This window comes from Oryx dammah, unplaced genomic scaffold (assembly GCF_014754425.2).
Source record: "Oryx dammah isolate SB20612 unplaced genomic scaffold, SCBI_Odam_1.1 HiC_scaffold_29, whole genome shotgun sequence".
In the NCBI taxonomy this organism is placed as follows: domain Eukaryota; kingdom Metazoa; phylum Chordata; class Mammalia; order Artiodactyla; family Bovidae; genus Oryx; species Oryx dammah.
This window is the reverse complement of record NW_024070213.1, coordinates 7,444,684-7,468,911: the sequence shown is the minus strand read 5'-3', so window position 1 is coordinate 7,468,911 and position 24,228 is coordinate 7,444,684. Positions and strand designations below refer to the sequence as shown.

Genomic DNA, 24,228 nt, shown 5'->3' with positions numbered 1-24,228 from the left:
CTGAAAGGAGCCGTGAAGGTTGCCACATTTGGTGGTTTTGGAGCTGGGACTCCAAAGAGCAGCACAGCTTGTTCAAGATGCTACATCAGTGTGAGGAGGGGAGGAGCCCAATGACCCCACCCACCAACCTCCCCTGCTCGGGCAAGGCTGGCATCGGTCTTTGTGGAAATTGCCATACAGAATCATGGCTTCAACCTCATGTTCAAGTAAGTGGCCCAGGGACCACAGAGGCCAGTGTCCTGGTGAGAGGGCCAGGGAGGGGACTGTTGCAAACAGCCAATTGCTGCCCAGGCCCCCAGGCTGGGGCAGAGGCTGAGAAGCAGGACGGTGTTCCAGAAAGAGTCTCAGCCAATCTGAGGGACCTCTCCCCTTCAGTGGCGCTTACTCTGCCTGCCTGCCAGTACCTGTCCTCTGGGCACCTGCCTCATCTCCCCCTCCTCTCCGTCCCTGAAGGCCAAAGGGATCTCAGGCTGCAGGTTTGTCCCCCCCCCCCAGAAGAGCAGGCTTCAGGCTCTGCAGATAGCGTAAAGCCCCAATTACCCATGCCACACACACACCGTGTGCCTTGCAGGGCACGTGTGCATGTACACAGCCTATAGACAGCATCAAAACACGCCAACACCCCCTCGAGACTCACAAACTCGCAGGAAAGTGCGTGACGCCCACTTGTGGGCCTGTGCTCGCCAACACAGTACAGCCTCTGTGCCCAGCTGCCTGCGGCTGGGGTCGCGGGTCCCCGCGGGGCCTGGCCTCTGGAGCTTCTCTGCCAAGTGGGCCTGAGTGTGCGGTGCACGCTTGCTGTGGGCGGGCAGCCGGCTCACTGTTCTTGCCTGGCGGGCCGGCTCCGGCTCCCAGCCTGGGGGAGAACTTCCCTTTGCAAAGTTAGGTAACACCAGGCTCTCCGTCAGAGGGCTGGCGCTGTGGTTCCACGTGCTGATGCTGGCACCGGGCCAGGCCCGCCCTGCCAGGCAGCAGGAAGGGGAGGCCTGGCTGCAGCCAGAGCTGGCAGGTGGCCGAGCCGGGGGTGGACGGGCGGGCCAGGGCCCGTGCTGCCCATTGGCTGCCTCAGGCTCCCGCCCCGCCTGCCTCCAGAGCCTGCAGCTCTCCCTGGGCCAGAGCCTGCCTCTCCAGCCGCTTCTAAACTCCCCCAGCGAGCACCTCCCGCCGGGCGATGTCGAGCTGTGACCGGATCGGAGTGGCCCCTGCCATGGACATGCCGGAGGTCCTCAAGTCCCTGCTCGAGCACTCTTTGCCTTGGCCAGAGAAGAGGACAGGTAGGAGCGGAGGTGGTCTGCAATGGCCGGCCACCCAGGTGCCCAAGGGGTGGGGGCTGCCGCGGGCACCGTGGCCAGACAGGCATCTCCAGGCTAGGGAGGGTCCTCAGCAGGGGTCTGCCCTTGGCTTCTTCCCCGGGCGAGGAAGGGCCGGGGTGCAGAGAGGGTCATGGTGGGGAGGGCCTCTGCCTCTCCAGGGCTGTCCCCCCAGGCCTGCTGGCCCTGGGAAGCTGTGGCCAGGATGCGGCCACTGACAGGTGTGGGGCTCACGCGGGACCAGGACAGGAACAGAGGGCGCTGCTGAAGGAACACACCGGATGCTGACGGCTTATTACGTTCCCCCCTCAGTGTGCTGGGGTGCAGGGGACCAGCAGAAGCTGTGGCTTTGGGCGGCCGGCAGCCTGTGTCCCGCAGGAGAGGCTGGCCTCTGGGCGCCTTCTTCAGTTCCCGCTCGCCGGAGGTGCTGGACCCGGCGATGGGATGGAGGCTGTTATGTAACAGGACCACAGGCTGGAAGCCCCGGTTCCTAGGATACCACAGGCAAACACGGGGCGAGGGAGCCTGTAGAGGAGGGTGTGGACGAGGGGCAGAGCCGGCAGCCGGCACCAGGTGTCTCCCGAGTCCCACCTGAGAAACCCCGGGGCCACGAGAACTCTGGGGGCCAGCCTGCTTGGGGCGCTCCCTCCCAACAAATATTTCCCCTCATCTCTTCTGTTCTGAGACGTCAGGTCCTCATCACTCAAACCCCAGGGGTGCCTTTAATGGAGCCCAGCTCCCCCCGGCTGCCAGAGCCTGACCTGAGTGCCAGGTGGCCCCTCAGGGGACCTTTCTCAGGCCTCTCCCTCCCCTCCCCACACCTCACCTCCCCTGCGGGCACCCCATCACCAGGCAGCCCCAGCTGGGCCGCAGGCCCCCCTTCTGTGGGACCCTTAGCCCACTCCCAAATTCTGGGGCCCGAGGATGCACACCACAGCCCCTGCCTGGACATGTCTCTCAGGGAGCCGGGCTCAGGAAAGGAGGGTGGCAGGCTCTGAGCACGGAAACGCCGCCTGAGGGAGGAAGGCAGCGCCCAAAGCCCGTGGCAGGGTCCCCTGTGGGCTCTCTCCCATGGAGCTCTGGGCCCCTTGGACCTCACCCGTGGGCAGTCTGTGCCTTCCTGGCACTTAGGGTCCTGGCTGCTCGCTGGAAAGCCCATACCCTCCAGAAACTCACGGCTTGGCCTGGAAAAGAACCATGGCTGACTTGTTCTTGCCATCCCTGAATGTCCCGTGTGGGGAGGTGAGGCGCGACGTCTGGATGTGAAGGGTTCCCTTCTTGGTCTGAGCGCTAGAGAAGGCAGGGTGGGCCTGTGGCCCAGGGCCGGCACAGGGGGAAGCTAGGCTGCTGGTAGGTCTGTGGGGACAGCTCCCACCTGGGCAGGGAAGGGTTCTTGGGGGCGATTCAGGGTGCAGCTCCTCAGACCAGGGCAACAAGGCTTATGAAGTGTGGCAGCAGCTGCTGGTTGCTGGATCCCACCGGGTCCCCAGAGCCCTGGGGAACGTCCCTATCAGTCACTGTGGATGGCAAAGTCCAGGCCCAGAAACCCGTCCCCCCTCGCCAGGGTCTCAGGCAGAGCTTTGTCAAGAGCTGGCAAACTGATGGAGGACGGTGGGTCTGGTACAGCGGGGCTGATCCATGGGAGACGGATCAGTCTCACCTCCTGTCTCTTCTCTACGTGGCCTCTCACTGAGGGTCTGAGGCATGAGACCCTGACAGATTGAGAGATGCCGATGGGTGGATAAAACGACGGAGTGAGGGTTGGAAACTCAGGGGAACCAGTATACCCCACAAAGACCTCACTCTTAATACTGCCCTCCATTTGCTGTTGCCACTTTCCAAAGCTCCCAGACTCCCCAGATCTTTCATGAAAGTATCCACCTGAAGGCAGTGTACCTTGGTGAAGACAGGGCACAGGCCATCAAAGCTGGAATTCCCAGCCAGCATGGGAAAAGTGTACTTGACCCTGGCACAACTCGGGGGTTAGGGCCCAAGTTGAAAACCTGCTTGTAACTTTATGATCACCCCCAGATCCATGGTTCCACATCCTCATATTCAACCAACCGCAGATTGGGTAGTACTGTATATGTTTAGTGAAAAAAATTCACGTATAAGTGGAACCCGTGTGGTTCAAACCCGAGTTGTTCGAGGAACAACCTGTGCTTTAAAAGTTCTTGACAAAGGGGCTTCTCTCCCCGTTGTGCGTTCCTCATGCTGACTTCAATCCCCTGGGGAGGAGGATGGCAGAGGTCTGGTTGCCTCCTGTGCTTCAGCTCACATGGGGGTCATGGGTCATGTGCAGAGCACACCTGGGGTCCAGAGGGAGGAGACATCCGAGGAGAGTCCTGAGGATGGTGAGACCATGCCCTCATAAGACCCTGCTCGCCCTGCAGACTGTGTTCAATGATGCTCCTTGAACCCCGACCATGGGGCCTCTGGCTCTTGCTGTCCCTGGGCCTCCCTTCCCCCTCCCCAACTTCCTGGGGGAGCAGACTTTCTCCATCAGAGCTGACCAGGCTCCAGACTCCTTGTCTTCAGGCTACAACCACCACCCCAAGGCCTGTCACTCTGGGCCACCCAGGCAACCAGCCTTCTTGTGGGCAGAGAAATCTCTGCCCAGCAAGAGAGTGGATCTGTGCCCCAAGCCTTGACTCACTTTCCCCTCTGTCTGTGGGCCCTGATCCCTAAGGACCGTTCTTCCTGCTCCCCTGCTTGCCTTTTCTCCTGTGGATCCTCTCCCAGGAGGCATTCTGTTCCAGACTGCTCACCCTCCACTTTCTTCTCCAGTTTACAGAAAGACACAGCTTCTCAAACCACATGGTTAGCGCTTTTACTCCCCAACTCCTTGGCTGTGCTCAGAGGCCGGCACCTCATCTTTCTGCCAGCTTTGGTCACTCAGGCCTCCTCAGGGAACCACAGAGCGTGAAAGCACACCAGAGGTGGAACAAGGCCTTCACTTTGAGCTGGGCAGGCGGGGTCCCCAGGTCAGGAGCTCCTAACTGGAATCACTGTGGGCTACCTAACAGGTATCCCTGACATGCCTCTCTCCATCCCCAGTCTGTGAAAAGAATACCTGCTTCACAGGCTTGTGGCCAGGATTAAATGACATATCCCAGATGAAAGCGTTTGCAAACTGTGAAGTGCCGCTCTATTTTCTCTGCAAAAGACAAACAGCAGCTGGGCCTGGTTGGGCTCCTTCCATGGACATCACATCTCCCATCTGACCCTCACTCCCTCCTTTCTGTGGATATTCTCCTGGAAAGAAGTGGATGTGGCAAGGCTGTGGACACACACGCAGGGCTGTCTCCATGGAAACACGTGCTGAGGTTCCTAGGGTCACGGTGCCATCAGCCCTGTGCCAAGCAGGACAGCCCAGCTGAGCTGGCTCAGTGGGAGCTGCTGGGGCAGAAGCAGGGGTCTGGGTAACCTCCCTTTGGGGAATTGAAGTGAGCAGGAGAGAGGGTGGACTCAGAGCAGCCTGGGCTTTCCTGGGCTTGGCCTCAGTGATCGTCTATGTGGTCGCCTCCACTCCCAGCCTGGGGGAACCAGAGCAAGAAATCATGAAATGTGCTTCCATGGAAAAGGAGCCTGGAGAAGTGGCCTTACATGTGCTGCACGTGTTATCTCTAATCCTGGTTGTGCTGTGCTGTGCTCAGTTGCTCAGTTGTGTCTGACTCTTGGCAACCCGATGGACTGTGGCCCAACAGGCTCCTCTGTCCGTGGAATTTTCCAGGCAAGAATGCTGGAATGGGTTGCCGTTTCTTTCCCCAGGGGATCTTCCCAACCCAGGAATCAAACCCGTGTCCCTTGTATCTTCCACATTGGCAGGCAGATTCTTTACCACCACGGCACTTGGGAAGCCCCTAACCCTCGCTACCATCTCCTAATGGTAAGGAAACACACTCAGAGGATTGGCTACCCTCAGGGTCAGTATGCAGGCCAGCTTCTTTTCCACCTCCCGTGTCAGGGGTTTACCTTTATTCTCTACCTGTCCCCCTACCCAACACCCATCACCAATCAGAGAAATGTGAGAAACTCATTCTCACCTAGTGCCAGACACTGACAGCAGTGTCCGGCAATCCAGATGACTTTTGCATCCTAATGGGCCTGTCCCAAGGCTAGGTTGTTAAGGGAATGAATCCTGGTTCTAATGGCCCCTGTTTCCCAGGTGTGGCTGGGAACTATACTCAGTGCTTTTATATTACCATCTGTGAAACGGCTTTGCAAGAGAAGTGTGATTATCCATTCTACAGACCAGGAGACTGACGCTCAGAGACGGGAAGGCCACACAGTTGTCGAGGGGCTCCAACCCAGCTTGGCCTGCTTCCAGGCTCCTCCCTACCCGCAGGCTTCCCCGGGGTCTCCAGAGCCACGTCTCAGGGCAGCACCTCCCCAGTCATCCAAACATTCATCATGCTGAGCGCTTGCTAACGTGTGGCACGGGAGTGAGTGAGACAAACACTGCCCTGCTCGCCTGCTGTTTGCATTCCAGTGGGGAGAGAGACAGCAATCAGGAGGGTCAGGGCCAACCTCTCTGAGAGGGGGACATTTGAGCCAAGGCCTGGAGGGTGAGGAAGGGCCAGTTACACCAAGAACATTCAGGCTGGGGGAACAGCACCTGCAAAGGCCCTGTTTGGGTCAAGAACGACACGTGTCTGAGGAATAAAAGGCCACTGTGGCTGCAGAAGGTGAATCAGTGGGAGAGAGGGAAGAGTGAGGTTAGAGAGACCCGCAAGGGGAAAGACTGCAGGGCCTTGAAGGTCATAAAGAAGAGTGAGGCCATCTTCTCCCTGACTACAAGGGCCCACCCTCCCCCCAGCTATTCTTGGGGAAGTGGCCGGTTGGGGGGAATGGGGTGTTGCCAGGACAACCCAACATGGGATTGTAGTCAGAGATAAACTTCAGGTGAGTGCGTGTTATGCTCCCAAGTGCTATTCTCAGCAGTGTGCCTGAACTGCTCCTTTCCGTCTCAGGCTCAGAGAGGTTAAGTAACTTGCCCAAGGTCACACAGGAAGTAGTCCAAGCAGGAATCAGACCTACACGTTCCAGCTCCAGAGTCTACTCCCTACCAACACCGCCTCCACTGGAGAACCCTTAGCTGTCAGAAAGTGGCTGTTGGGACGTGGCAGAGCCTGGAGGTAAGGGCTTCTCTTTGGAAATAGTACTCTTAAGGTGGATATCATTCTATATTTCTAAGCTGGGCAGTGGACAAAATGCAAGCCAAACAGGAAATTAAGTACTCTTGAGAGTACTGAGAGATGGGCCAGAGTTGGTGAAGGGCCTCCACCCACCACCTCTCCCTTAAAACACACTGAGACCATGGTACAAACCGCGGCCCAGAACTATGCAGCCACAGGTATGTGGGCTCAAGAGGAGGCAGTCGTTGGCAAGGCCAGTGGTGAAGGACTCGCCGTAAGGGTGGGTTTTATTTACTATTCTAGGTTTGATTGTGAATTAAACACAACGAGTGTTATTTAGTGTTAATAATGTTCCAAATGTGTATGACCTAGCTCTGGAAAGATTTGTTAGCCCTCTTACTGGCACCAACAGCAAAGTGAGCCAACAAATATTTACTGGGTGACTACCCTGAACAAAGCTTTGTGCTCTCCTGCATTTGGGATCGCAAAGCACACAGATAACTGGCCTTTGTTAGTGCTCAGTGGAAGCCTTCTCATCGTCCTGCTCTTGCAGACACCAGGCTCATGTCACATTTTGCAGTAAGTCAGGAGAGAGGGTCATACTGTCCTGCAAGACGCTGACTATGAGGCCAAAGAGATCATTATGGGGTATCTGGCCAAAGGCTCTCATGCTGGAGTTTTAGCTCCTCTGAGCTTCAAGTTTAACCCAAATTGGCATAATGGTTTCATGTAAGGCCCTTGTTCTGCATATGTTCAATTGAATTAAATTTTTAACTTGGGTTGGTTAGTAAGTTTCTGGAACACTAAAGAGTAGAATTTGAAGCCAGACCAGCTCTGGAAAATGGACATTTCACATCCCTTCTCGACTCTAGAACCCACCTTGTCCCCCACCTCAAAGAATCCTGCTCCTCACCCAACACAACCTGAATGAAGCGGAAGGGTGGAGGCCCACACAATCCATGTCATACACCATTCAGGCTGGTACTTGACATTGCTTCCCACACGTAACCCTCATAGCCACCCTGTGAGGTAGGCAGGTCCATTTCTGTTTCCAAGAGAAAAATACGTGAGACTTAGGCAGCAGAAGTCACTTGTTCGGACAAGAGGTCAGGCAGCCACTGAGGAGGGTCTCTACCCAGGCCTGCATCTCACCCCCACAAAGTCAGCGCTGCCCCAGGACCCCCACCTTCCTCAACAAGCTGCTGCATTGAAACCCTAATACTTTAGAATTCAAAGGTGCTGCTACTTCACAGTTTTAACATCTTAATCATGTAACAACATGTTCTTTTCATAGAGTTTATTTCTTTGTCAGGGCTCTCTATGGAAATTACACTATGGAACACTATGAAACACTGTGGAAATTAGCTAACTGCTTCTCACACGTTTTCCTCCTCTAAGAGGAGGGGCTGCAATGTTACTCCCACTTTACTGATAAGAGACAAAGGCAGAGAGGATGCTGTGGGTCTTCTCGGATCTGCCGGAGAATGAAGACAAGAACATAATGGCACCCGCCTCCTGGATGGTGCTGTTGAATGCTGCCAGTCGGCAGCGTGGCTAACCCCCCAGCCTGCAAGTAAGCACGAGAGAGAACATGTTCATGACGTTCCTGCGGTGTTTGTGACACACCATTTACCCTGTGGTTATCCAGGGGAAAAAAACCTCTTTGGGGAGTGTCAGTAAATGAACAGAGGACTAGATCAGAACAAAGTTTTAAAGCCCTAACCTGTTTACCCAGCTTCTTAACCTGCTTACCAGTGCCACTTGCCTGATAGATCAGTTGCTCCAGGCTGGGTGGTAAATGAAGTGGGTATTATCTCTTCTGAATAACTGAAGATTTTAAAAAATGTTTTAAACTTTTTTTAATCTTAAAAAAAACCTAAATCTAAAATCTCATGCTACATACCACCTTTGTCATAAACAAATGTTACAACTTTCTACTATTTTGTTACTATAAATCCTCCTCTAATACCTTTAGAATTTTTTCCCCTTCAATAGTGTCATATTAGCTATGAAAATATACATTTAACTGTAATCCAGTAAGTCACTCCCTGGCCAAACTAGCCATTGTCTTTTTTAAACTCATACTTTTTTCCCCATACTTTAATCGATTTCCCTGGACTGTCCCTTGAAATTTGTTTCTAAAAACCTCTAGGTCAGTTTATCTTAAAGATATCTTAGTTTAGCCACAAAGAGAATTCCCACTAATAACAACTCTGCAACACAACAGATGTTCTGTACATAATTTAGTACTTTCAATAAACAGAGAGTGACATGAGCACTGTACCTGCCTCTAGGATAATGGATACATCAAGCAGTGGATTTGTATCCATCAAGGGTAGCAAAGCTATGAAAACGACTTGTTTACTGCATGTTTGCAATTGTGCATTTTAGGGCTTCCCTAGTGGCTCAGTGGTAAAGAATCCACCTGCCAATGTAGGAGACATGGGTTCAATCCCCGGGTCGGGAAGATCCCCTGGAGAAGGATTCTTGCCTGGGAAACCCCATGGACAAAGGAGCCTGGCTTGGTACAGTCCATGGGGTCACAAAAGTCGGACACCACTTAGCCACTAAACAACAAAACAAATACAATTGTGTATTTTACATGAACTGGCTTACACTCGCCTCATAAGGTCAGTCCTTTCCCATCTCTCTCAGACAAAGAATAGGAAAGGTGGCCTGGAGAGATGAAGCAACAGGCTGGAGCTATCAGACTCAGAAAGTGATTATAGTCTAAGTAGTGAGGCTATGAGAACTTGAATTTTGGAGTCAGGCTCCATCACCTGTCCTCCCCGACTATCAAGAGTTCCATCAAATCTTTTGCTTTCCAGGCTTGCTCAGGCACCCAGCCTCTTTCCTCAACTCCCAGTACTGATTGTATCAGGCTGACAACTTTCAGCTAGCTGGGTGTCGCGGTCACACACCTACTCTATGAATCAAGGACTGTGCCCTGCATCTCGCAGCCTCGCTCCTGGAAGGCAAGAATCACTGGTCTCACAGGAACAAATAAAGTCACTGGTCTCATAGGGACAAATTAGCCAAAGTCCCTGCCCTCTCAGGCAGGGAGTACCTAGTATTGTTTGGGTTCCTGCTATCAAGAGGTACAAAGTTTGGGTGACCTGTAGGAGCAGATTCCTAGAAGGACTCAGCATGTGTCCGCCACCCAACCTCACGTTTGACATTTGTAAGCGCCGTTTCCTGACGAACTCCTGGGAAGCATTTGGATATATTTTGAGAGGGAGGAATTTTGTGGGTTTTTTTTTTTTTTTCAGAGCTGTTTAGGACTTGAGATTTATCCAGCCCAACCCCTACATTTTACGGACGAGGAAACAGGCTCGGGTGAAGCAACTGGATTTTCCCAAGGTCACAGGCTAGTTAAGCGCGAGGACGGAAGCGCGTACTCCCGCCCTGGCTCAGGGCCCAGGCCCTCTCTCTCCACCCGCGGCCTCAAGAATGCGCCCTCCACGCTAGTGTTTATCTGGCCGCCACGCCCGCACCAGAAACCCGGGATCAGGGGGTAGAATCTGACACCATCTTCAGCGGCAGCCAAGCCTGCTACGTCCGTCCCTACGTCCCTACAGGCGGACAGGTCGCCGTCCCCGGCCCTGCCCTCGGCCAACCTCTAGGTCGCGGGGTGGGGGGAGAGGCGGTGTTAAGGCTGCGCTGTGAGCCCGGGTACCACGACCCTGGGCAGAGTCCCCAGAACAGAAAGGCCCACCCCTTCCCTCCCCGCCGCAGCCCCGCACGTGCTGCGCCTCGTGCACCGCCCCGGGCCCCGCCCCCCGCCCTCCATTGGCTGCTCCGCGCCTTCCTCCTCTTCCCCGCGCTCCCCAGGCGGCGGGACTCGGCTGCAGCTCCACGTGACCCGCGGAGGGGAGGGGGGCGAGGAGGGGGGAAACGGCCGCGGGGACCCCAGGGGTCTCTCTGATAGGCTACCCCCCACCAGCATGGCCGCTGCCAGCCCCGCCTCCTCTGGGTGGTGCGTCCGGAAGGTGGCGAGACTGAGATGCGAGGGAAGGGGGAGAGGTTACAGTGGTCCGAGAGAAGGGCAGGGGTTACGGCGAAGGCGAAAGCACAGGTTGAGGGGCAGTGGCTGTCGCCGGAAAGGGTCCCCTAGACCCAGACCTCGCCAGGCGCCAATCAGGTGACAGCGAGGAGGACGGGGCGGGGCCTGCGGCCCTGCTTCTCACCTGGCCCCGCACGTGTGGCGTTTACCCTAGGGGCGGCCTAGCCAATCACGATCCGGAAGGCCGCGCCTGCTCCCGCCCCCTCTCGCGGGGTGGGCCAATCCAAGGCTGCCATCGGGGGAAGCTGGCCTGGCCTTATGAATAATTAATAAGCCAGAGCCTGTCCGCCTGCGGTGTAGGGATGGATGGGGAGTGGGGGGGGCCTCTGCGCGCCTGCGCAGTAGCTGCCTGTGTCGGCAGCTGCGGCGGGTCGCACGGCCCCGTCCCATCTTGGGGGGCGGGCAGGCGGGCAGGCGGGCGGGGGAGGCGAGGCGAGGCGAGGCGAGGCGCGCGCGAGCCGAGCGCGGGGCACGATGTCCGACGCGGGCGGTGGAAAGAAGCCGCCTGTAGAGCCGCAGGCGGGGCCGGGCCCGGGGCCGGGGCGCGCAGCCGGGGAAAGGGGCCTGCCAGGCTCCTTCCCTCTGGTCCTCAAGAAGCTGATGGAGAACCCCCCACGCGAGACGCGCCTCGGTGAGGGGAGGCGGCGGTGGGTGAGCTGGGGTGGGGGTCCGCTCGCTTCTAGGGGCGGGGTTTCTGCAAGGGCGGGGCCTTGTGAGGGCGGGGCCGGTGAGGTCGGAGGTCCGGGTGAAGTGGTCCAGCCTGGGGGATGGGGCCAGGAAGGATTTGTGGACGGGAGGGCGAGGCGAAAGGGGGTAGGAAGGGGTCGCGGATGAGCTGAGAGAGGAGTCACATGGGGGTTGGTGGGGAAGGGTTGGGGAGGGAGGCAGTCGGGTGGGGGTCGTGGGGAGGAGGTTCATTGGGGAGGGTCTGGAGCAGGCGCGACGTGAAGGGGTTACCGAGGAGGCTGATGGGGGTCGCAGCAGCTACTTCAGTGACGCTCCAGGGCGCCTGCCCTGGGGACCCCTGCATCAGGACCACTTGGGATGCTTGTTTAAAATGCCCATTTCTGGGCCCCACCCTTCACCCTTCACTGGATCTGCGGCTTCAGAGACAGGACTGCATTTTAAGGGGCACCACCTCCACTTCCGTGGTTCCACAGTCCGCTAAAGTTTGAGATGCCCCGATATACCGTAGCGAACTGCTTTCGTTTATGGCCATCCTCCTCCCCGCTGGGAGGAGGAACTGCCTTCTTCCCTGCGTGTGAGTATCCCCAGGTTCTGGGTCCTCACTGGAGATTTCTTGGAAATGAGTTTCAGGGCTGCTGCCGAGGTGGAGAGGGGTGTCAAAAGAGACGGGAGTGCCTTCTGAGGGGCAGCTTGGGATGAAGGGAGAGGGATGAGGGTCAGAAAGAGGCCACTGAGGCCCTTTCCCTGGTTATTTGGGACTGACCCTGGACTTGGAGGCCGCAGGGCTGGTCTTTGTCCTGTTTGCTGCTCTGTGTGCTCAGTCAAGTCCCCACTGGAACCACATGGACTGTAGCCCACGAGGGCTCCTCTGTCCATGGGATTTTCCAGGCAAGAATACTGGAATGGGTTGCCATTTCCTCCTCCAGAGGATCTTCCCGACCCAGGGATCGAACTGGGTCTCCAGTGTCTCCTGCCCTGGCAGGCAGATTCTTGCCACTGGGTCACCTGGGAAGCCCTTGTCTTGTTTCCTAGGCCACAAAGGTCCCTGGGGCTTTGTGGAAAGCAAGTTTGGCCTTGTTTTTGATCTGAGAGCATGGGTTCAGGGAGCAGCAGGAACAGCACCTGTAGTGGAGCTCCATGTGCACTGAGGTATGCTTTCAGTCTTCTGAGATTTGAATTTCTGAGAACCATTGGTGTCGTTCAGGGATTTGGGAAGAAATGGGCCTTCTGTGAATTACCGGTCTTGGGGAATTCATTTTCTTTTTAAAAATGCCATTTCTCTTCCTTTCTTGGGTGTGTTCTGAGACTCCCATCCCTGTGGCTATCATGGTTGGGTTATAAATAGCTTCAGCACATTAGGTGAGGCCAGGCTCTCTCCTTCTGCTTCAGGACCTCATATGCACAGACCCTTTTGTTTATTTTTAAGGCAATGCTTTGTTCCAAATCTGGGGCTGAGGCAAGCTGCCCCGGGACAGGTGTGCAAATCTGTCAGGTTCTGTCAGATTACTGAATAGTAACTATCCATAATAATAATTCATTTGCAGAATTCTTCCAGAGCCCCTTGACATAATCTCATTTAGTCTTCTGCAGCCGTCCTGTATGGTATTACCCCATTTCTCAGATGAAGAAAGCAGAGGCTCAGAGCGGTGAGGATGTTGCCTTAAGGTCACATCACCAGTCCTTAGGTTGTATCACTGGTAACCACTGATGAACATCTCCTACAATTAAAATTCCATCTTATAGAAACACTGATTAACAGTGTGCTTAATTGCTTAGGCCAGACAAACCTTGGAACTTGGTACTAGTCTTCCAGTATGGCTGTCTTTCCGTCTCCTCCCTTCTGCCTCTTTTAATCCCCACGACCCCCACCCAACAGGAATCTCAGTCATTTCTGAACAGAATGTCGAGTCAGTGTCTCAGGGAAGGAGAACACGGAGGCCATCTGGCCCACCCAGCCCACCAAAGCTTGGCTTTCTTACTTCCGTTTGGTTTTAAACCAAAGCCAGGTACAGAAGGCAGTTGCAAGACTTCAAGTTACTTTGTATTAGTAGCCATGACCAAATTCTGTTTGTCAGAACCTCTACCTTTTCACTGGGTGTGTCCATTTTTATTGAACCAACAAGCTGCTTTTCGGCTGTCTGAGGTCTAGGAGTCCATGCATGACTGGTTTACTTCCAACATAATCGTATTTGATTTCTGTTTCATTTCAGAAACCAGAGTTCAAAGTTGTCGCCCTCAATTTGAAAACCCATTATGAGCTTGTCATGATCTTATCTCCCACTTTCCTCATTTGCCTCCCTGTCACTCTGATTTTCCTCCAACCTTGTCACATTTTTCTCTTTTTTTCTCAATTTGCCCTTTCTTGGATATCCATCCACATGTATAACTTTTGGGCTGAGACAGTTAGGTGGGTTCATGTCCCCACTGATTGATTAGTTTTGCTTTGAATGGGAGCATGCTTTCTTCTACAGCTCCATGCATCTCTTTCTTCACAAAAAACCTGCCTTAAGTCTTTGCTCATTCAGGGATAAGCAAATGGTCTCTGGAAATGGTTGCTCTGAAAAAGGTCCTGAAAAGACAGCTCCAGGCCCTCTCTATTTACAAACCCAGCCTTCTTCATTCAGTATACTCATCTTCCTGGGGTCTGCTGTCTTGCCTGCTCCTGTATTGGTCCCCACAATCTAGAAATGAATCAAACACAATCCCTTCCCTGAGCAAGCTCACCGTAATAATGAATGCCTGGGGTGTGCCAGGAGCTCTACAAGACACTTTCAAATGTTACCTCTAGTCTTCACCGAAGAGGGAGCTTTATCCTTACTTACAGTGGAGGACACTGAAGCTGAGAGGGGTTAAATAACATGGCTAAGGTCACACATCACTGCAGTGGGTGGCAGGCAGGGTGGGGACAGGACAGAAGAACAAGCAAGTTCTTGGCTTGAGGAGTCATCCCTTTCCTAAGATAGCAGGAAGGGTCAGAAACCCCATTCCTGACCCCCGCCAGTAGCCTCTCTCCAGCAGATGCTAATCCCACAGCCCATTCTGAATTAACACTGGGACTACATCAGGCCTCAGAGCTGATGCATCCTAGGAAGCCCAGACCTGGATGTGCAGCACATGAGGATATGCTGCCATCTCTAAAGGAGAGCAGCGGTCCTGGTTCAAGGACCAGGTTATAACTGGAGAATAGTGTGGGCTCTTGAAATGCATGCATGGATGGATCAGGACTCCGAGAGAGGTGGCTCTGCCCTGTGAGGCTCACCACGTGCCTCCTGGGGTTGGGTTACTCTCTCAAGAGATGTCTCATCACAGATTTTGTGTCTGCAGATAAGGAAAAGGGGAAGGAAAAGCTGGAGGAAGACGAGGCTGCAGCAGCCAGCACCATGGCCGTCTCAGCCTCCCTCATGCCGCCCATCTGGGACAAAACCATCCCGTACGATGGCGAATCTTTCCACCTGGAGTACATGGACCTGGATGAGTTCCTGCTGGAGAATGGCATCCCCGCCAGCCCCACCCACCTGGTGCAGAACCTGCTGCTGCCGGTGGCTGAGCTAGAAGGGAAGGAGTCAGCCAGCTCCTCCACGGCGTCCCCACCATCCTCCTCCACCGCCGTCTTTCAGCCCTCGGAAACCGTGTCCAGCACAGGTTGGTGATGAGCCTTCGGGCAGGGCCACCTGCCTCATCCAAGGAGATCCACTTCCCAGGGGGCTGCGTGGTCCCATTGGACCTACCCTGAGCAGAAGCCCTCTGCTCCCCCACCCTTCAGCACAGTCCCCCACGGCTAGAGATAAAAATAGCCATCCCCTCAGCGGCAGCCAGAGCCTTCCTGTCTTTGGTTGCTGCAGATGGTCAGCCCAGTGGAGTGAGCAGTCCCAGTCGGAGGCTTCTCAGGATAGCAGTGCCATCCTGCCTCTCCACAGTACTGCTCTCTGCTGCCCTGTGCACTTTGCCTCAGATTCTTAGGAAGCTCAGGCAATAATAATAACAACAGCAAACATTTATTTAACATTTATTCTGTGCCAGGCACTAACACATAATCCTCACAAAACCTCCTTATGCGACTGATACTTTTATCCCCATCTTGTTTTATTTATTTAGCTGCACTAGGTCTTGGTTGCGGCACGTGAACTCTTAATTGCAGCATGTGGGATCTAGTTCCTTGACCAGGGATCAAACCCAGGCATTGGCAGTGTAGAGCCTTAGCCACTGGATCACCAGGGAAGTCCCGTTATCCCCATTTTATAGGTGAGGAAACTCAGACGTTAGGTCACTTGGCCAGGGTAACACAGCTGATGGGAAGTGGAGGCAGCACTTGAACCCAGGATGTCTGACTTTTTAGGAAGGCATTGCCACTGCCAGGACCAATACCATCATCCTCTTGTCCTTTTTCTGTTTTACCTCCAGTTGGTTGGTTTTCATGCCCCTGGGTCATGAACCCATCAGAGCGGGCATGGTCCCTGTTTCAGGGGCTCTGCGAAGCTTTCCACAGGCTCAGTTCAAGGCGTATAGGCTGATGTCTCCTGGGAAAGACCCCAGGAGCTGGTGTGGAACCCAGGAAACCTGCACCCAAGGAATTCTCATGCTCTATTTTTTTTCTTTTTATAATGGAAAAATGTTCAAATATGAAAATGAAGGGCTGCTATAATGACCCTCCAGTAACCATCACTCAGCTTCTGTAGTAATTAGTTCATAACCAGTCTTGCTTTCTATAACCTCCTTCATTCCCCTAACTCTGATTATTTTCAGTCAAATGTATATGTAAAGTATAAGGATTTTTTTAAGAACAGAAATACCAGTTTTACATCTGAAATTGACAGTAAATCCACCAGCATTCAAATTTCCAAAAAGTTGTCTCATAAATGTTACTGTTTTACAGTTTGCTTGAATCAGGAGCCAAACGAGACCCACACATTTCAGTTAGTTACGTGTCTTAAATCTCTTGTAGTCTGTGGGGTCTCCTTTCCTTTTTATTTCTCTGCAGTTTGTTTGTTGAGGAAGCTGAATTGTTTGTCCTATAGAGTTTCACACATGCTGGATTTTCTGGTTATATCCCTCTACTGCGTTTTAACATGCTCCTCTGTCCCTCATTTCTTTGCTGTAAACCATTCAGCTCCAGAGGCTTCAGCTGATTCCAGCCGAATTCTTGTTTGAAGGCAGCTCATTTTTGTGCTGGTCAGGTTGTCCTGAAAGGCTGGTTCCGTGTGTGGGTAGGGGACAGAGCTGGAAATGAGCCTTCTTATACCTGAGGCCACCTAGGTGGAATTTCCCTCTGATTTTTAGGTGCCCATATCATAAGTGTACCGCTCGATGAATCTTCAGAGTGAGCCCACCCATGTAACTACCACCCAATCAGAGCAGGGAACACTGTCGGTATTCTGGAAGTTCCTCCTGACCCACTCAGTCCTCACTCCCCAGAGGTAATCACCATCCTCATTTCCATCACCAGAGATTCATTTTGTTTATAGATGAACGTTCTGTAAATGGAACTGTATATTACGTTCTCTTCTTTTTTAAGTAATTATAAATTAATTACATTTACACGTTCACATTTATAGCTTCCTATAGCTAGCTTTATAGTAACATACAAATCATGTGGGCATCAGTGACTAAAAATAGCTTTATAGAACATATTTATGAACTACTCCTGTGACAGAAAAACCATGATACAAATAAAGTAACATTTATACTGAAGAGTTACACACGCGGTAGAAATGAAACAGTTCGTTTTTCAGTTCGTCTGTAGAAAGGACATAAGTAGTGTGTCTTCTTTCGTGACTAGCTTCTTTCCTCAATTCCGTTTGTGAAAATCATCCACGTTATTGCCTGTAACAGAGCTGTATTCATTTTTTGTTGCTGAATGGTATTCTGTGTTTTATTTTGCCTCATTATGCGGCATTTGGGACCTTAGTTCCCACACCAGGGATCAAATCTGTGCCCCCTGCAGTGGAAGCACAAAGTCTTAACCGCTGGACACCCAAGGAAGTCCCTCCGAGTTGTATTGCATGACCACACCACAGTTTTTACCCACTCTTTAGTGGATGGACACAAGAAATGTTTCCAGGTCAGGGTTATGCCTAATAGCACTGCCATGAACATTTGTGTGTGAGTCTTTTTTTTTTTTTTTTTATTCTTATTTGTAAGTCTTTGTATGCATTTTCTGTTGGGCATTTTCCGAGGAGTAGAGCAGCTGAGTCATCGGATACTCAGTGTTCGATGGGAAGAATTCTGACTTGCACCTAGACTCACTCTAGATTGTTTCAGGACCACCTGCCTCTCTTTCAGAATACTCCCTGGAAGGGAAGCTGAGTTGCACCCAGTCAGCTTTTTGTAGATGTTGCCAAATAGGATACAAAGTGGCTGTTGCCATTTATACTCCCACCAGCAGTACAGGGGAGGTCTAGTTGCCAGGCTTTGGTACCTCCGCTGTTGGTTGTTTATTCCTATAGTTACCATGTTGGTCCCTGGCCATTCACTCCTCTGACACTCAGCCCTGTTTGTAATTAACCTGTCTGATAGGATACAAGTAGTTTATATGCACGATCCAGTTAAAACCTATGTCTGATTATGTCACACCTCTGCTCAGAACCCTCCAGTGACTTCTTTCACCTCAGGGGAGTCAGAATCAGTGGCACTGTTGACGTCCGGACCAGACAGCTTTTTCTGGGGTTGCGGAAGGGCTGTCCTTGCATTGCAGCATGTTTTAGCTGCGTCCATGGCCTCTACCCACCAGGTGCCAGTGGAACACACCCCTCCACCCTAACAGCGTCACGTGTCCCCTGCAGAACAAGCTTGTTCCCGCCTGAGAACCGCCGCTTTACTGGGATGAAAGGTCCTACGCTTTCTGTCCCCGTCCTGTTACTCCTCCCTCTTAGTCACCCCAGCCACAATGGCCTCTGCTCTTCTCAAGCCTCCCAGTACTTGCCTGCGCACAGACCATGCACTTGCTGTTCACTCCTTCTGAAATGTTCTCCCAGACATCCACATGGCATCCAACACTTCTGTATGGATGCTTGTAATTTATCTTATGTGACGTCATCCTTCCCCATAGGATAGCATTCCATGAAGGCAAGGATTTTTGTTTTGTTCACTGCTTTGTATTTGCCAGGACAGTCCTTGGCATATAGTAGATGTTTAATAACATATCTATTGACTGAATAATTATTTTGTGTCATCTTATAAATAGCATTGAGCAAGTAGGCCAAAAGTATAGATTTTTAAAAAATAACTTATCCCTAATAACACATAAGATTTGAATAGGGTTTTGCTTTTTGTTTTTTTTTGGTCAGACTTAAATTTTAGTTTATTTACCATGCATCTGACCCTAGGAAAACCTTGTCATTTCTCCAAGCCTTGGTTTCCTCATCTGTAAAATAAAGTTAACAGCCGTCTCCCTTTCAGAGTTGTCATGAGACTGAAAGAGCACAGCCACTGATTTGTCTCAAGGGATTCAGAAATGGAAGCCATTTCATTATTCAGTCTGTGTCCCTAAACCATTATAGTTCCTGGTGAGATTCAGCTGTTTCTCATTACTTGAGAACTTGAAACCACAGGAAGTTAAGGGGGTATAATGATTTAATGTTTTGCTTAACATTTCTGGGGGGGAGAAACAATTGGAAAATCTTGTCTTTTTCGAAGGCCCCTGTTTCCTTTTGAGCACTTTGTTCCTAAAGGGAAGAATTCTTTCCGTGTTTGCGTTGTTGAATTGAATCACATATGCCAGTCTGGCTTGTGGTGGGCCGGTGCTCTTAGAGTATTTCTTCCTTCCAAGCAGCAGTAGTTTCTGTGACCTTGAGATTCAAGTAGCTGTCTGGGTATGTGATCTGAGCCTTGGCTGTTCAGTGAGTCTAGGCTTTTTCAGGACCACCTGCCTCTTTGTCTTTCAGAATCCTCCCTGGAAAAGGAGAGGGAGACCCCCAGTCCCATCGACCCCAACTGCGTGGAGGTAGATGTGAACTTCAATCCTGACCCTGCCGACCTGGTCCTGTCCAGCGTGCCCGGCGGGGAGCTCTTCAACCCTCGGAAGCACAAGTTTGCCGAGGAGGACCTGAAGCCCCAGCCCATGATCAAAAAGGCCAAGAAGGTCTTTGTCCCTGATGAGCAGAAGGTAACTCGGTACATCTGCAGTAGTGAAGGTGCAGCATGGGCTCAGGGGTCAAGAGGCTTTCCCCAATTTCCGTTCAGTTTCCCCGGGAGGACCCACCCTCCTTGGGAACACATCGAGAAAGGCATGCATTCAGAGCTTTGGGCCACATCCTGCACCAGTTGAGAGAAAGGCATTTGGGTGGCGTTTGGCCCCAGCTTGACTCCCTGCAACGTCTCTTTCCATTCTGGTTGCCGGCTATGCCCGTGCTCCCACTTCCCTGGCTTCAGCCCAGCCCTTGGGCAAGAGCTCAGTCGGCCATAGAAACCGAGATTGAACAAGCCCTCACTTTGAAGGACAAAAGATAGCTGTACATTGCCATGCCAGGGATGAGGCAGCAGCCTTCAAGCTGATGGTTTTATAGGAGCTGGGATGGGAGGAGTTGTTCAGTCACTAAGTCGTGTCTGACTCTTTGTGACCCCATGGACTGCAGCACACCAGGCCTCCCTGTCCTTCACCAACTCCCAGAGCTTGCTCAAACTCAAGTCCATTGAGTCGATGATGCGATCCAACCATCTCATCCTCTGTTGTCCCCTTCTCCTCTTGCCCTCGACCTTTCCCATCATCAGGGTCTTTTCCATTGAGTCGGCTCTTTGCAATGGGACTCGGGCGGGAGGAGGATTTTGTAGTTTTTCCCTACCCCACTGTGAAAAACTCAGAAAAGGGACTTTTCACCTAAGCTTTAGAGTCAGGCAGACCTCAGGTTCCTCATCTGTAAAATGGGAATAACCATACCTGCCTCTTGAGAAGTTTCTGAGGCTTTTACAATAATAATGATGAAAATGGTAAACCTTTATGGGGTCCTTACTATAAGCCAGGCATTGGTATAAGCACCTTGTACATATTAACTCTTCTAATTCTCAGGCAACTCTGTGAGGTAGTTACTGTAATTATCCCCCATTGTAAAGACGAGGTGGGGAGACATTGTGAGGTTAAGGAACTTGCTCGGTTCCACTGCTAGAGAGTGGCAGAACCAAGATGCGATCTCCGGGAACTGGAGCCAGGGTGCAGACCCTCAGCCACAGCCTGAGTGAGGCAGGAGTACAGACAGTGCTATATATCGGAGCAGCAGAGAGAGACCACTGGTAAGAGGAAGGCCGGTCCTTCCACCGGTGGTCCCACTTGGATTCTGTGGGGTCTGTGGATAACGCTCCCTGGGTGTAAGGGCTGGACCCCTGGGAGTCCCCAGGTCCCAGCTGCACCATGTGGGTTAAAAGAGGAATCAGTGTGGGGTGGGGTGGAGTGCTGGCCGGAGGGGAGGGATGGGTTCTTTTTTGGGAAAGAGGAGAGACCCACCAAAGACCCTTCCCCACAGGATGAGAAGTACTGGACGAGACGCAAGAAGAACAATGTGGCGGCTAAGCGGTCCCGGGACGCCCGGCGCCTGAAGGAGAATCAGATCACCATCCGGGCAGCCTTCCTGGAGAAGGAGAACACGGCCCTGCGGACGGAGGTGGCCGAGCTGCGCAAGGAGGTGGGCAAGTGCAAGACCATCGTGTCCAAGTATGAGACCAAGTACGGGCCCTTGTAACACGCGCCCCCGCCGGGGCGCTGCCTCACTTCAGACCTCTGCCTGGGGCCCCCGAAACCCACCCCCGCGTGGAGACTTATGACTCGTCGTGGGTGCATGGCGGCGCACCTGCCCTGGAGCCTTCACGTTCAAGCTTCATTATCACACACGACCAGTGCGGCGACTTCCCTGGGGGCCGGCCTCCTCCCTGGCGGGACTCGAGAGAATCTATGAGGCAGTGAATCAGCCTTCGTCTCTGTCCTTGGCTGTCGCAGCTGGCCCAGAAGGGGACCTCTGGAGCACGGGCTCTCCTCTCCCAGGGGGCCCAGGCTTCCGTGACTCTCCCTCTTCTCCATCCTGGGCTGGGCCAGGCCCATATCTGCAGAATGAGTGGTGATGGCTGTCGCCCTTACATCTTCTCAGGTAGCTGGGCGCATTTCCAGGAAGGGTGGGTCTGTCATCCTCCCCAGAAAGTCTTAGAGAGAGAACCCTCTGTTCCCATCTTCCTCAGAGGTAGAAAGACATGCCAGCTCCTCTGTAGCGTCCGTGTGGGCACCAGGCCATGGGGGCGTGGTCTCTACGCAGCCGGGGATGACCTTTGCATCTGGGCCTACAGCAGAAGGTCACCCAGCCGTTCCTGGTTCCCTCACCCCTTTTCTCTGTGGCTCGAGGCCTGGGAGGAGGAGGCCCTGGTGAGGGGCTCCCTGTGTGTTCCATCCACTGCTAGGAGAGACTCCCAGGGTGGTGGTCTCTGCGCCCTGGTCACCGTGCTCATCTACTCTTCTCCGGGGCACTCGTGGAGGCTGCCTGAGTCTCCTTTGTCCCACCAGACTGGGCCTCTGGGCCTGCTGTTTCTCTTCACCCAGTGACCAAGCTCAGATCTTGGATTTTAACGGAAAAGTCCCCTCGTCTGGGAAGCTTAACTTCCTGGAGTGGGGACGCACCTTCTGCATGGTGTTCAGATAACTGGCCTCCACGGCCCCCTCCCACCCTCCCCCAACACCGCGGGTGGAGAGCCGGGCATGTTTCTCTAGAAGCTCCCGTTCTTTCTTGCTCTGCTTTCTCATGCGGGCCATGCCTGAGCCCGCTCTCCCGGAAAAGCAGAAGAGGGCTTCCCGGTTCTCACTTCAGGATCCACCCACGTGTGAGCAGCCTAGAGGGCGTCCCTGGGCAGGGCCCCGATCACCAGGTCCCACCCAGCTCATACGGAAGAACAGGCTCCTGGGACTTGGACGTAGGCTAGAAACCCCTTCATCCAGGTCCTAGGAGACGGCCAGCTGTGCAAGCCTGGCCAAGGCGTGGGTGGAGGGGCCCACCTCGCAGCTGCTCCTTCCTCTCATGTCCGGCCGGACTCGTCCTTCGGTTCTGCCCGGAAGACTCGTTACGGACATCTGCGGAACCCTCTGCTCGCTGTGGTCAGCCGGGCACCTGGAGATGGGTGTATTTATTTGCTCAGGGCGGGCAGCCTGTGGTAAGGAGGGGTCAGAGGTGACAGGCACACTTTTGTCACGTTCACCACTGGTTTTATTTAAAGTGGTGGCTCCGAGTCCTGGGCCTTGATCCCTAAAGACTTTTTATAACAGATGTTAAGAGCAGGGGAAGCCATCCACTGGCCGTGGACCACACGCCAGGTGAACACACGGCCCTCCAGGGACCTGCACCCCCGCCTCTCCGGGGGACTTGACAAGGGTCCCTGAGGCCGAGGGATGTCGGTGCCCCTCCCCCCGCCAACTTTGACTTCGTGGTTCTATGAAAATCATGTTAACACTTTCCACTCTTATAACCACAGCAGGGCAGTTGCATCCAGCATGTCCGTGTCCTGCCCTGGGCAGCTCGCCCGCCCGGGCACTTTCACTCTGGTCTGGCCACCCACCCAGAGGGCACTTCTCATTTTGTTATTGGGAGAAGAGCCACCAGCTTAAAAGCTCTTCATTTTCTTTGGCCAGAAAGTGTATGGTTTGTGTTTTCTTGGGCTTTCCCCTCCCCCCTCTAAGGGATGGACATTTAGTTTCTGGGTGGCGTCCACTCTCTGACCCCAGCAGGTAGGGTGATGGCCTGCTGTCTCTTCTCTCTGTCCCACCTTCTGCCTGTCTGGGTGCCCTCCCCTTGCACCTCCCCCAACCCCCCCGCCCCGCCCCCCCCCAAGGCAGTGGGTGTCTGGTTCCTTCCCAAAGTGCTCACTTGGAAAGAGCGTGGCTGCTGGCCTCTTCTAGAAGAGCCCCTTTGAGTCAGGAGTCCGGCGGGGACAGGATGGAGAGGATCATGGAGATTGACATGCTGGGGAAAAGGGTGCTCAGGTAAGCGTGTCTTCTTAGTCCTTGGAGGAGAGGTGGTGCCTCCTCAGTTTCCTTCATGAAGTTGGAAGTCTCCTTGACTCCCTGCCGGGCCCTCTCCATCTTAGGGCTGACAGTCAAGAACTGAGGCTCCTGTCCTCACGTCTCTGACATCCTCTGCAAAGCACCAGAGACAGAGATGTCAGTGTGAATGGCTTTCCCTGGGCTTGCAGCGAGCTGGGTTGGGCCATCCCTTCCTGAGCGCCCCCTTTCGCCTCAGTTGCAACCTCCAAACAGACAAATCATGAATGAGCTGGAATTTTGCAAGAATATGCATATAATAAATGTATATCTAGACATAGAATATATATATATTTAGGAAGAGCTTTCATAGTGGCCAGCAGTCTTGTGGAGGACCCGGGTAACTCTTTTGGCCCAAGGTGAAAGGTTTGCCTCTCTGGGGCCTGACGTTGGGGAAGGCACGTAGCAGTGACCCTTGACTCTGGGTAAACATCGCCCTGGTCAGGGGGCACCTGCTGTGGCCCTGGCAGGCAGCGTCTGCAGTCCTCCAGGCAGAGGTGGGGTAGCTGGCGAGGGGGCCAGCTGACAAAGGCCGCTGTGTGCTGGGCAGCTGTCCATCCGGGACCCTGGGAGCAAAGGGCTCAAAGCCCCCTGGTTTTCATGGCAAAGCCCCACCACCCCAGAGCTCCTTTAACATCTGTTAATTAAGTGCAATAAATTTTTCTAGAAAATGGCAAAGATGACTTCCAGGTGGATATTGCTGTCTTACAGTGTCGGGGACGCCAGAGCACCACTTGGCTTTATTTTTCTAAGTGCATGTGATGTGACAGAGTGTGTGGGGCTCTGCGCCCTCCCCCGGGAGCTGGCGTTCCAGCAGGCCCCTCTCTCCTTCACCTGTGTTGGGGAAGGAAGCACAGCGCAAACCCCTTCTCCCCAGCCGGTGGGGGGGGCAGATGTGGAGCGTAGCCCACTGGCCTTATGTGCGTGTGTGCGTGCGAGTGTGCCACTGCTGGTGGGCCCGAGTGACGTGGCGGGAGGGAAGCCGGGAATGTATCCTTTTCAAACAAAATTAAATATTTTGAGACGAGA

At 53.5% G+C, this 24,228-nt stretch overlaps 1 protein-coding gene across 2 annotated transcripts; it reads left to right on the top strand.

The window, feature by feature from the left end:
* Positions 1-1,106: 1,106 nt before the first annotated feature.
* TEF (TEF transcription factor, PAR bZIP family member) lies at positions 1,107-24,228 on the top strand. 2 transcript variants are annotated; one of them, XM_040233212.1, is made up of 4 exons: positions 1,107-1,274; positions 14,523-14,840; positions 19,079-19,299; positions 20,651-23,877. In XM_040233212.1, the coding sequence occupies exons 1-4, from the start codon at positions 1,172-1,174 to the stop codon at positions 20,864-20,866; spliced, it is 858 nt and encodes a 285-aa protein (XP_040089146.1). In that variant the 5' UTR covers positions 1,107-1,171; the 3' UTR covers positions 20,867-23,877. The 2 variants fall into 2 exon arrangements, with proteins under 2 accessions (XP_040089146.1, XP_040089145.1); XM_040233211.1 differs by lacking the exon at positions 1,107-1,274 and adding an exon at positions 10,867-11,142 and having other exon boundaries at positions 20,651-24,228.

Excerpts from the sequence above, each read along its gene's own strand:
- TEF (XM_040233211.1), top strand. The coding sequence starts at position 10,986 with ATGTCCGACGCGGGCGGTGGAAAGAAGCCGCCTGTAGAGCCGCAGGCG. Across the intron at positions 11,143-14,522 it reads CCCACGCGAGACGCGCCTCG|ATAAGGAAAAGGGGAAGGAA; the intron begins GTGAGGGGAGGC and ends TTGTGTCTGCAG. Across the intron at positions 19,300-20,650 it reads TTGTCCCTGATGAGCAGAAG|GATGAGAAGTACTGGACGAG; the intron begins GTAACTCGGTAC and ends CCTTCCCCACAG.